Here is a 13,876-nt window from a genome sequence, read left to right on the forward strand (position 1 = left end):
ATTGGACACCTCTTCTTAGATGTAGGAGAAAGGCTCTGGGTGAAATGTGCCTGGACAACGGACTTACACACTGGGTGATGTGGTGATTTCATTTCCTGAGATCTATGTCCCTGGGACAATTGACTTCCTTGCTGTTTTCTGGAGAGTGAGATCAGCTCCCTCTCTTGGCTCTAATGCTCCAGCTGGGTCACATCTTTAGGCAGAGCCCTGCCACACAGGTCAGCGCCAGGGGAGATACACAGGGGAGATATCAGGTATGACGCACCTGTGGGTGCGTGTTTTTAGCAAAGGTGACCGATTCTTGGTACAAACAGTCTACACTGATTATCAAGGTTGAGTCTCAAAGAGGCGGACAAATGCTTTTGTTTCCTATAAACGTGCCACTAGTGTTTGTGCCCAGTGATTGCATGTTAAGCTTGTTTTGCTCTGATCACTGAACCCTTTGCCTGAATCCCTCCTCAGAGAAAGTGGCCTGTGTCGTACGTTATGAAGGAGTGTCCACTATGGCGTGGAGTCGGCCATACTATGCCTACACCATGATGGAGGTGGAACTGATACCTGACGGTAAGAAAACTTTGATGCTGACACAGCCTTGGAGGCCTGTCTTTAGATGGTCCATGAGAAAGGGTAATGGCATAAACACCCTTACCAGTGCTCACACCTCTTCTGGACCCAGGACTACGCGGTCTAAAGCTGTTGCTCATGTTGGCCTCTCTCATGTGTTCGCTGACCTCCATCTTCAACAGCACCAGCACCTCATCACCATGGCACCTGTGCTCCGAGGTCTGTAAGCGGCATCACTGAGGAGAGAGCGCTCCTTATAGCTGGTGGGGAAAGTATCCTGGCTTCTACCTGGAACTCCTCTAGACATATGCGGGTGAAGTTGTGACGCAGAGCCCCTTTTCAGTTGGATACAATGATAGTTGACAATTTTATCTGAGATGACTATACACCAGAAATTTTGCTTTCATTATTCCTCTGTGTAAATAAAGTGTTGATGATTTTTAAAGGCAATCAAATGACACTATATGTATATGTAAACTCACAGCATTAAGTCTAATTTTTTTTTCATTGTTAGCTCTTCAGGAAGATCATCTTGCCTTAAACTTGCTTTCAATATTTTCAGGAAATTTCCATTTGAAAGGAATCCCTCTCCCAACTCTGCCTCATCTAGGGACCTCCTCACCTATAAAACAGTGATTGATTTATTTATTTATTTTTAGTCACAATTTCTCTTTACAGATTTCAAGCTTCAGAATATAAAATACTTTTTAATAGGAATGGGAAGGAGGGTAATGGAAATCCCTGTTTTAATAATTTTTAATGAATCTAATGAATAATTTTGCTTATGTTTAAAATGAAGACACTGGTTACTTAATACTGGAATAACAAAATATTCATGTTTTAGGCAGATCATTGAGATGCAATTCTTATACCACAACATTCTCTAATAAACAGTGTATTTTATTCACTGTTTTCTAATATAGTCATAGAGTTTTACCTCATTATCACAATTTAATTTTAGATGTCCACATTATTTATTGGTGTGCATATATTTAATGTTAATAAATTAAACAAGGAACACATGTCTCCTTTGTTGTTTTCAAAATTAAAATAATGTTTTGGTCTATAAAATTAAATATAGTAGCCACTGACAACACACTTCTTTCACCCACATGCACTAACGTCTTAAAGCAATAATATATATACAAATATATAGTGTTCAAAAGCCTACATCTATGTCAAACAACTGATACTTTTTTAATAACATGATGCCACCTTGCTTTGTGTGATGCTCCATGACAGCTCTTCCAGATAAAACACAATGAGTGATCTTTCATGTTCCAGAGACTGTTTTAGGTCCTGGAGAAACAGAAGGCCAGGTGCACTGCCTGGGAGCATTGAGACAATTGCCATGGCAACTCCCAATTTGTCTGTTTCTCCCTGCACAGAAGACAAACTCAGGTCTGGGCTGATGGAGAGCTTCACTGGAGGAGTGACACAGGCCCATGAGGGGGACTTACTGCTCCTGTTGTTCCACAGTTCACCGCACATCCTGGGTTGTTGGAGAGCTCCAGTGGGGTCTGAGAGGAGAGGAGGAAACAGTCAGTGTCTGTGGGCTCAGGAAAACCCACTCACAGGAGTCCCCTCGGTCCTGAGTGGTGTCAGCTCTAAGAGCGTTTCATCCATGGACACACTTCACCCCCTTCCCTGGAGCAGGCTCAGCATTTCCCAGAAACTGTGGAGTGTCCCCCACCCTGTTCTGTCCCATAAAGAGGGTTGTTGGCCCCAGGCCCCAAATTTCCCCTTTGAATAACCCCCACCCCGATTTTATACCAGAAATCACTGTGCGGGCCCCTGTCTGGGAGCTGGTGGTGCCAGGACCCCTTCACACCCAGGCCTGCTGCTCCTTCCGGGGCAAGAGGAGCTGACATTACTACCAGATGAGGGGACAACTGAGTCAGTACAGATCGTGCACAGTACCCTGGAAGGGGACATGTGACACGTCACTGCTGCAGAGCCCCACACTGACAGACACAGTGACCCTGTGTGTTGTCAGTAACTGGCATTTTCCACTTCTGATCCCTCCTTCTGACAATGAGGGATCTGTACTGTCACCTCTGCTTACACCCACCCACACTCCTTCTCAAAGGAAAACATGTATAAAAAAGTAATAACAGAAATAATAGTACTGCTTACATAACGTATCTAATCAGTGCTGAAATGTGTACTCAGTGTTTTCACGTAAGAAAGTATTTCACCACTTGTTCAAATTTTGTTTTCTATTACTTCTTGAATTTTGTCTCATTTTCATGCAGATAATATCAAAGTTTACAATTTGTTTATACTGGGAGCAGAATAACATACATTTTGAAGTGCTTTTAAAGTTATATTCTAATTTTACTAATTGTGAACTTGATAATTTTGTATTCATTCTAAAGAATATTCATGTCAAACTCCAGTCTTGTAGATGAATAATGGTAGTTTCCATAATTTAAAAATTAAATTGATTTTTCATTTAAAATATTTTCTTTTTTTTTTCACTTTTATTATTGATTTTACATAAATCCCAGGTTATAATATTTCGTAGTAGCTGTGACAGCAGCCATCATGCATGGTCCAGGATAAAAACGGTAACAATTCTAAAATTTCACATTTAGGAACAATGCTGCTCTCTAGTTATAGACACACAATCATAAAGACATCACAGGAGTATCCTTTATTTCCTCATTTTTACATTTATTTTTATAAAACCAGGAAACAAGATGGTATGTAATTGGCAGCTTCTTAACCATTTCTGCAAATGCCATGTGTTTTTCTATTTAAATCTTTTCTAATGAGAAACAGCCAAACAAGACAGTTTTTCAACAGATTCACCTGTTCCGCCCTCAGGACTGAGCCCCGCTTTTATGCCTCTGCTTCATCATAAAGATTTGCTTTCACTTATTCTCAAGTTTGATTCCCAATGCTTACTGTCGAGACTTCACCTTCCATTTCCAGAGTATTCCAGGGAACTGACAGACCTAAGGCAGGTGCCTTACCTGAGGGATAAAATGATGAGGACATTGGTCCTCTTTTTGCTCCCATGAACTGTCACAGACGTCCCCTGCTCTGAATAAAGAACCAGGCGTTACAATCCTGACGTGGCAGTGAGATCAGGGACACAGACAGCCCTAAGGACATGGGTCCACAGGCATCAAGGTCCCTCCTTTCCCATCAGCACAGTGACTCTCAGGGCAGCCTCCATGTTTCCTGTTCCTGCAGGAAGGTCACACTTTACAAGGGGGCCTGGTGTCTGAGGACAGGGAGCTGACAGGCAACTCGTTTGCCCAGAGCTGAGGGTCATGCCCAGGAGACCCTGAGGGAGGTGACCGCTCATGGATCCAGGAGGACAGGAAGAGGGCCACCAGGCAGGGCTTGGGTACAGACCAGGAAAGGTAGTCATAGCTGTTTGTTCCTCCCAAAGAGCTGAGATCAACTTACATGGATCCCTGTGGTCAGATTCTGGTAGGTCCTTAACTCCTGGGCTGGGCACTTTGGCATCCGCTTCCTGTTGACCCTCTGTTAATTACCATAAAGGAGTCTGTTTCCTGAGGAGAAAGTTTCTGCCTGTGGAGAGGTGACCAGCCGAGAACATGAAATTATAAGTATTTCAGCCGTTCTCACAGCCCCAGAATCTTGGGAAGTCTTCAGAGGGGATCCATTTTGTGAGAAGGGTCTTCAGATTGTCTTCCCAGGAATTCTAGATACAGGTTCCATTTCTAAGCCCTGGAAATAGAGTGACGGCGAGAGTCCCTGAAATCACGTGCTGCTCTCTTCAATATAGAGACTTTAGGGTCCTCATTCTCCTCCACCTGGGGACAGGTCACTGGGGCCTTCACTGGGATGAGGTGACAATCATAAACATGTCACCCCAGATGCACATTTCAGGTACAGCACAGGCTCAGCGCCCAGTGACACCCAGCCCAGGCCTGCTGCACCCACACTCTGCCCGTCAGCCCTCAGGGCAGCGTCACCCCACCTAGTCTGTGCCTCTTCCGGGGCTAACGCTGCTGTCCCTGCTTCACCTTGATTGGGTTCCTGTGACTTCACATCTACTTCCTTCCCCTCCCCTCCCCCAGGTACAAGCAGGTCTCGAGGAACTAGAGAAGGATCCTTCATAGGCTATTGTTTCATTTAGGTGTTTCCTTCCAGCTTCCATTTCTTTGCTGAAATTGCCCTCCAAATCTTTCATTGCAAGGACATTTTACCCAAATACATTGCAGTGAGTTTGTCACTCAGTCTGGGAAAAATCATTATCTTAACCTCACTGGGTTTTTCAACCCACAAACTAGTTTTATCCATGTAAGTTTCATTTAATTCCCTCATAATGTTTTGTACATTTTAGTGTACAAGTCTTTCATTTTTCTCAGATTTATACTGAAATATTTCATGCTGATGTTCTTAAAAAGATATAGCTTTTTTATATGGTGTATTTTTGTTTGTTGTTTGTTTGTTTGCTGTTTTTTTGGGGTCACAGCTCACAGTGGAGCATGTGTGGATCGAACTGGCAATCTTGGTGTTATTAGCACCACGTCCTAACCAACTGAGCTAACCAGTCACCCCATAAACGATGTTGTTTCTATTTTTTACATTTGGATACTTCATTGCTGGTATATAGAATACACTTCATTTCAGCATGTTGGTTTGTATCACAGAATTCAGATTGCAACGCTCAGACCTGAAGCTTATCTGACTCACTCCTCCACCCTGAGATGAACAGGGCCTGAATCAACCTGATTTGACCTCGTCAAATGTCGACATTGGGAGATTTTTTTCATCTCTGACCAGGGAAGATCGTCTGTGAAAACATCAGCAAAGTGAGACTATGTGAGCAATAAATCAATCTAACAGTTGAACTGCAGAGAAGGATGTGACATGGTAACAAGTACCGGCCCAGGAAAAGCAGGTTCTGGATGAAGATCTGACCACACAAGTCACAGCTGAGCCTGACTTGGTCAGACTCACCAGCAGGGTGACTGCACCAGGCCTGGAGGGCGGAGAGGAGGTTTCTGTCTCACTTCCTTGTGGGTCTGGAACACTGTGTCAGTCTTAGAGTTGTCATCCCATATTTTACAGTAATAGTCAGCCTCGTCCTCAGGCTGCAGCCCAGCGATGAGCAGAAGCCCTGCATTGGCCGAGGTGTCTTTGGATCCAGAGAAGCGGCTGGGGACCCCGGAGCCCTGGTGTTTCTCTGAGTCTGAGTAGTAGTACAGGAGAAACCTGGGAGGGCTCCCTGGCTTCTGCTGGTACCAGTATATGGTATAGCTGCCAACATTGAAGCCACTGCTCAGGGTGCAGGTGAGTCTGGCTGATGCTCCCGGAGATGCAGAGAGGGAGGGCGGCTGAGTCAGCACAGGCTGGGAGAGGGAACCTGCAAACACAGACATAATGGGAGATGGGGCAGGGACCAGGGTAAAGTTTCATGCACAAGAAGAGACAAAACAAGGGTAGTGACTCCCCTATGCATGTCCCCACCTGTGCAGTGAGAGAGGAGCACGAGGAGGACAGGAGTCCAGGCCATGGTGCACACAGCCCTGAGCCCACAGTGGGGCTGGGCTGCCCCAGGCCTCCTTTTCTTCTCCACCCTCTGCCAGAGGAGGGGCTGTCCATGCAAATGTGTGTCCATCCACTGACTGCCCAGCCCCTCCCTGAGCCCTTGGTGCTGGAGCTCAGCTCACAGCCCACACTGAGGAGGATGGAGGTTGGTATCACCCATGGGAGAGCCCTGGGGGGAAGCACCTGCTGAGACCACAGGAAGGTCTGTGCTCAGGGGACTCTGCCACGAGAGAGAGGACACAGCTGCTGAGTCCTCATCAGGGAGCTCAGGGCCCAGCCCCCAGGCCCAGGCTTGTGAGTGAATGGTCCTCACTGAGCAACTGTGTAGTGGCCACAGGACAGTTCCCACAGCGCCCCCTGCTGGTCACAGGGCACACACCTCTCCATGGCCCAAAGACAGGGAGCCCAGCTGGTTTCTGCAGCTCACTAGGTCACTGTGTATCCACACATCCATGGTCTGATTTCTAAAAATAAACCCACCGTATACCTGAGCAATTCCACTTTGGGGCATTTAAGTAAAGAAAGGAAAATACCAACTGAAAAAGATATACATAGCCACAGATTTATGACAACATTATTTACTATAGCAAAGATACTGAAACAACCTAAGTGGTCATCAGTGGTTGAATGGATAAAGAAGGTGTCATATATATATACACATATACATAATTCAGCCATAGAAAAATGAATAGATTTTGAGGTCAATCTGTTAAGTGAAATAAGTCAGACAGAGGAAGGCAAATAATGTGTGATCTCACTTATAAGTGGCATTAAAATAAAACCAACTAAACAAAACAAAAATGTGCAAAAATCAAACAAAAAAACCAGCACATAGATACAGAGAAGAGATTGCTGTTCCCCAGAGGTGGGGTGTGGGGGGTGGGAAAAATGGATGAAGGGCGTCAAAAGATACAGACTTTCATTATGAAAGAAATAACTCATGGTTATGTGATATACAGCACGATGCCTACAGTTAATAATATACTGTATTGCATTATTGAAATTTGCCGCGGTGTAAATCTGAAAAGTTGTCATTACAAAAGAAAAATAAATATACCTATGTAAGGTGACAGATATTAAGTAGACTCATTGTTATCATTTCTCAATGTATACAAATATCACGTCATTATGTTGTACATCTAAAATAACATAATGGTATATATTAATTGTACATCAATCAAAAACTATACTTCAATAGAACTGGAAAATTATTTGAGTTACATTTGTGTGTTGGATTGCTTAGAAAGACATATTATATTTTTTAGAAATGTATAATCTACTATATATGCATGGGAGTGGAATAAAAAATCAAGATTGCTCATATATTTATAATTCTTATAATTAGATAATGGATACAGTTGTTCACTTCTATTCTCTAATGTTTGTATGTTTCTGAGTTTTTCCTTATTATAAACATTTATTTATAAATTACATAAGTAGCAGCTTACAAAACCTAAATTGAGTTAAAAAGAAGCATTTCAGAAGGGAGCATTCTGGTCTTTCACAAATTGAAGGTAAACAGTAAAAATAATAAGAATATATTAATTATGATGATGATAATATACATGCATCGCTGAGTTGAATTAATTCTGGAGCAGAGTCTTTGCTTCTCTGTACTCTGACCCCCTCTTCCCGTGGAGTGTCTGCTCTCACTTGCCAAATCTCTGCCACCTCACTTCACACCTCTCGGGTGGCCGTGGGGAGTGTTTCCCTTAATAAAATATGGACACAACATAGTCTTGGCACTCAGAACACTTCCACTCAATAGCTGCTTTTAGGCGCTGCCACATTTCATGTCCAATTTAGAACAAACTGTGTAACTCTCTGCCTCCCTCTTCCTGCTCACCTGCTCCCACTTTCTCCATCAACCTCGCTTTGCCTCAACTGCGTCAGATTCTTCCAGCTCCAGAATGGAAACTCTGCACATGCTGTTCCCTAGCCTGCAATGCTGTTCCCTTGGCACCCATATGGCACCTTCAACACTCACATTGATTTTCCATGGGCAAAAATCAGTATCCTTCCAATGAATGTCCTTTTTACTTAAGTTTGTTTGGGTACTTTTGTTTCCAAAGAGATAGTAATAATAACTCACGATATAATCTCTTCCAGGAGGCTCCTGTCTCTTTTTCATTGATTCCTGTATTCTCAGTGCAAACACTAAGTCACTTTAGGAAAGTCTTTAAAAGTAAGAAAATTCACCACAATTTGAATAGTTTCTTCAAAATTATGCTTCAAAATCTAATGATCTTCAAAAAGGTATGGAATAAAAATATTGAGTCTAACCAGGTTTCATGTCCTTTGATTTGATTGAATGTATGCGTATGTGTGTATGTATATGTTTTGTGTATTGTATGCATGTGTATATGTGTGAATGTTTGCATGTGTATGCATGCATGCATGTGTTGTCTTTGTGTATGTATGTACTGCATGCATGTGATTATATGCGTATGTATGTGTGTTTGCATGTGTGTATGTATGCACTGCTTGCACGTGATTATATGCATATGTATGTGTGTTTGCATGTGTGTATATATGTACTGCATGCATGTGATTATATGCGTATATGTGTGTGTGTATGTACTGCATGCATGTGATTACATGCATATGTATGTGTGTTTGCTGTGTGTATGTATGTACTGCATGCATATGTTTAGGTTTGTTTGTTGAATCCATCCCTGGTTTTCTCGTACATAAGCCAACACTATAATATATTTTGTATACTTTTTATTTTACAAAAACTGCAGCTTCTGTACCCAATTTTGTGTATGATACTTTTCTCATAACCATATATTTAGAGATCTTTCCATAAATGACTTCCACACGTTGTTTTTAATACTGTAAAATATTGCATTGGTTAGGTGTGCCATCCCCAAATGAAGGACACTGAGATCTGAGATATAAGCTATTTGGCACCATTTCAGATGTCAGATAGTTTTCTTCACATGAGCTTGTTAATCCTGGTATTTATAACATATTATTTTCTTCAATAATGGTCTAAAATATGTAATGTTTTTATTTTCATATAAAAATGAGGTTCAAAGACTATTAAGAATAAAGTCTAAAACAAAGAAAATTAGTTGAAACCCACAAAGAAAACAGAGTTGGTTAAAAACCATGTAAAATACTAAACTTTAATAGCAGACAATGAAAGACCATTTTAGTTATGCTGAGTTTGGGAGATTAGCCCCTAAATTAGGCAATTCAGCTTGGATACAGTGGGCTGACGGGAGCGTTCCTATGCATAGGTGTCGGGAATGGGAAATGGAATGAACCATATGAGTCACGTTCAACTACAACAGGGTGAATCACTCGTCCTGTTTACGCTGGATGCTCCTGATTTCAGCGCTGAAAGTCCCATATTCCAGGGCACCCTCGTCCTGAGCACTGCAGGGTACATGGTCCCACCATGTTGAACTTACAGTTGTTGAATTTAATACAAGTTTATTAGCTTTAAAAAGATTTTATGTATATAAGGTGATAATCGAACTTTACTCATACAAATTATATTTTGTTAAATGCTATACAACTGCAGTAGTACTTATATTCAAAACTAAGATTACGTGTTCATTCCAGTATAGATATAAATTTTAAGAAACATTAAATAGCATATAATTGTTTTTAAAATTATACAATTACACAATTGTACATAATTATAATAAGCATGTATCACAATGAGATTTCCAGAGACAATAGAGAAAAAGGTGGAACCCAGACCAGGTCCACACTTGAGCTACATCAGGAGACCCCTTTCCATGTCTGTTTTTGGGCTTGGTGCTCAATGGGAAGCCGCTGCAACTCAGGCACCTAAGTCAACACGCAGGGAAAGGAGAAAGGTTTGGTGCACAAATGCTCTCAGTCCAGCCAGACACCAAGCTGGAAGGTTGTGCGGGCTGCAGCTGAAAGATCAAGAACTGGTACCTGCTAAAGGCACTGGACAAATGCTGTCATGAAGACTTACTGAAGGGTACCCTGATGTGACTGTCATTTGGGAGAGGTCACCTTTCTGTCATTGGGACTCCCTGGAGAGCTGAGGATTCTGATCATATGACCTTCCGCCCGTGAGATGATGATTCATAGACCAGGCTGGGCCAAGGGCAGGTTCATGTCCTGGTTTCCTATCAGAACCTGCCTCTATACTGAGCACCACTGCACACCAGCCAGCACTAGTACTCAGCCTCGTCCTCAGGCTGGGACCCCAAGTGGTTCAGGGCATTTTTCCTCCCTAGGATGGAGCCTGAGAACCGGGCAGGGTTCCATACGTTTCTCCTGTGTATGTCAGACACCAATGTTGTGGGGACTTGTCCGGACTTCTGCTGGAACCAGGATGGGCAGTGATCATTGGTGACCGCTCCAGTGCTGGAGCCACAGGGGAGAGTGACTGTCCCTCTTGGGGACACGGTCAGTGAGGGCTCCTGAGTCACCACAGCCTGAAGTGAGAAGAGACACATGTCGGGAATGAGGAAGGAAGACCTCCAAAGGCTGGTTTCTGAAATGTCCATGAAGCTGGGCAATGAGTGAGGAGGGGGAGGAGGAGAGGCATCCAAGGTTGGTGCAGACGTTTCAAGGACACTGGGCCCACAGCTGACACTGGACTCTCTGATGGCTTTTCTCTCCAGCAGCTCCTTGGGGAAGGGTTTGTGTTTGAGTCAGTGACACTTCATGTAAATCTGAGCCCTTTAGGTCCCACCCCTGCCCCCAATTACTGTGTGTCCTCAGCCCAGGACTAACTTCAATGTCAAGAGCCTGTGAGCTCTGAGCCTGTCCCTTGGGAGGAAGCACCTGCTGCAAACTCTAACTCAAGCCAGTGGGCACCATTCAGAGCCCATTGAATTGGAACTTGCTGCCGGCCTTGCTCACCTCAAGCGGATCCACAGCGCCCCCTGGTGACATCCTCAAGAGGGTAGTTACAGTGGTGGGAATTAACTCAGAGCACAGGGTCCCTTTTCTTTCAAATGTATTTTAATCTTTTTAAAGTTCCACTTTATTATGCAGGTAACGCCAGACTCATTGCTTTTCTGTCTTTGCTAATCTTTGTTTGTAGTTTTTTTCTACAGGTGCAATAATTTTCTCTCAATACCTGAAATTCCATCGAAGTGTCACCCTGTTCCTCAGTTCATCTAGCGATGTGCATAGTCCATCTACTGCCATTCTCGTTTCTATAATTCCTCTTCAGTTTGTATAATTTATATATTGCATAATTTATATATCACTTTTATAATTTATATTTCATTTCTGAGTTTTTCTCCTACTCATTTGTTTCAAGAGTGCCCATGCTTGCTCGTCAAGGTTACTTTATGATTTCTGCTTTAAAATTGGTGACATACACAACTGTCTTACCAAACAGGAACAAGGTTACATGTTAATCTGCGCAGGCAAAGATACAAACAAACAAACAAACAACACATGCAGCACAGTAGCTGAAATTGGAATCACCACCGGGTTCGCTTCTGACGACACCCACTGTCATTTTCCTCCAAGGACATCTGTGTCCCGCATAACCCAGACAGGCAAGTGAACCGGGGACGTGTGGGGTCACTGGTCTCACATCCTCCAAGTTCTTGATGGTGCCACTACCTCTGCAGTCCCTCCAGAAATGAGGTGTTGCTTTTTTGTTTATTATTTTCATCGATAGGGGCAGTTCTCGTGGTTTTCTATTGGTTTTTTCTTCTTAACTCTCCCCATTGCAGAGGTCAGGAAACCTGCATTCTGCTAGTAACTGAGCGTGTCTACTCCAGTTATGTAACTAGGAACCAGGAAGAAAACACAGGACGGCTTCAGAGATGACGGGAGACTCCGTGAGACCGACCTGAGCCCAACCCCACTGATCCCCTGACCTCCCTAAGCCCCGATGACTCCAGAGGCCTGTCTCTGAAATCTCCGTGAACCTGGGCAGGGACACAGCGGGGGAGGACACGAGTCCAAACCATGGTTGAGACATTCCAAGGGCTCCCTGGTCCACTGCTTCTGGATTCTATATTGTTTTTTTCTTCCCTGACTGATGGGTGTGTGTTTGTGTGGTGTATTAGGCAAAATGAACCCATTTACACTCCACACCTTCAAAATATTTCTGTGTCCTCAGCACTGGACTCAGCTCCACTGTCAGGGGAAGGATGGCGATGTGTGGGAGCCCTGGGTCTGCCCTGTGGGAGGAAGCAGCTGCTGTACCGTCAGCTCAAGGTCTGTGTGGAAGCGCGGAGGCCATGAGAACCTCACCCCTGAGGGCTTCACCCCGACTCACCTCTGAGAGCTCCCACGTTAGTCCCTCGGGGATGGGAACAGTGGTTTATGGGCCCCATTTATGTCCACAGGTTATAAATGTAGGAATATTAACATGATCACGTGTGGTTGGTGTCTCCACACTCCGTTCATTTTCAAGGCTCTCTGTTTCCTGTCTTAAGGTGACAATATAGCACAATTGACTTTGGAAAGTCATCACTATATTAAAATCACCTTCTTGAGAGGTTATCCCAACACCCCAAAAAAGTAAAGAACTACATTTTAAATGTAGTAATTCACACTTTGAAATTTATTATGCAACCTAATCAATTGCCTGACATTTGACCCATATTGTAGCTAAATATCAACTAAGTAATTTCTCATAAGTAGCATTGAAGCAATACCTATCACTTCTCAAAAATAACAGAATTAAAAAAAATCTGTACAAAAATTCTGTAAAAACACTATTTGTGAATTTACAGAATCAATCTATGTATAGCACTATGAATCCAACGTCCATCCTACATTTTTCTAATATAAATTAATAAATTGCTAATATCTTTTGAATAACTAGCATTTTTATTTTGAACTAACTCTTGCTCAACACTGTTGGTGAGCTTAATATGACGTTATGTGTTAATGACTCTTGTGAACAGAAATGAAAGGGTAATAATATCACATACAGAAACTTCTAACATAAAACACCAAGCTTACTTATAGCTCATTCTATGACACCACATCTAGAGATTTAAGAGCTAAGTTCTATACTGATATGAGGTATTTGTGATTGCTTATGGATTCGACATTCTATAAAAATGAAAAAAAAATTCCTGACTTTTTTACACTCTATAAACCATTCAAAGAACTAATTCCTTATTCGTGTCCACGGAACACCCAGAAGCATTCTGGATTAAGATTCAAGACAACCCTGATACAAACGCTTTGTCAAGACACCTGGTAGCATTCCTGATGTTGTCAGTATTTATAGCAAAATTAGTAATAATCTCATCTTGTTTCTGGATAAAGACTTCAAAGAAATAAAACCAACTATTCTCTAAAGAGAGGAAAGCGTTGATTCTCCGAAAGCTCCCGTAGCTGCTTCCTGTAAACGTCTCATTGTCTGCACACATGTGTTGTACTCATCTGGGATGTGGACGGAGACGTTTCATGTAATAACATTGAGAGGGAAGGTGAACATGCCTGTTCTGGAATATTTATGACAAAACACATTGTTGGAGCAAGATCACAAGCCTTGTTCAAGGCCCATTTAAACACTTTCAAATGAAGTTTATTGGTTCACAAATCTCAAAGATTTGACTATGTTTTAATTATAGTTATTATTTGTTTCTCATTAATATGGAGTCTTTTCTTCCTGAAACACTATTGATCGAAATGACCTTCCTCAAAGCAGCTGAATCATCCTTCTATTTAAGTTTTACACAGACGTATAAAAATCTGATCTACAACTCCTATTTCTATAAACTCTCACTTTATGCAATTATTACAAAAACACCCATGGAACTCCAATCTTGTCACTTACTTTAAAAAGTTAAGGTCATGC

General features: G+C 42.5%; 1 protein-coding gene across 1 annotated transcript; it reads right to left on the minus strand.

The window, feature by feature from the left end:
- Positions 1–5,173: 5,173 nt before the first annotated feature.
- Positions 5,174–6,064, minus strand: LOC109439691 (putative non-functional immunoglobulin lambda variable 5-48). Its single transcript, XM_019719964.2, has 2 exons — positions 6,019–6,064; positions 5,174–5,914 (listed from the first exon to the last, which is right to left on the minus strand). Exons 1-2 carry the CDS (start codon positions 6,062–6,064, stop codon positions 5,505–5,507), a joined length of 456 nt encoding a protein of 151 aa, XP_019575523.2. The 3' UTR covers positions 5,174–5,504.
- Positions 6,065–13,876: the final 7,812 nt, after the last annotated feature.

This window comes from Rhinolophus sinicus, linkage group LG16 (genome assembly GCF_036562045.2).
Source record: "Rhinolophus sinicus isolate RSC01 linkage group LG16, ASM3656204v1, whole genome shotgun sequence".
Taxonomy (NCBI): Eukaryota; Metazoa; Chordata; class Mammalia; order Chiroptera; family Rhinolophidae; genus Rhinolophus; species Rhinolophus sinicus.

Excerpts from the sequence above, each read along its gene's own strand:
- LOC109439691 (XM_019719964.2), bottom strand. The coding sequence starts at position 6,064 with ATGGCCTGGACTCCTGTCCTCCTCGTGCTCCTCTCTCACTGCACAG. Across the intron at positions 5,915-6,018 it reads GCTCCTCTCTCACTGCACAG|GTTCCCTCTCCCAGCCTGTG; the intron begins GTGGGGACATGC and ends CTGTGTTTGCAG.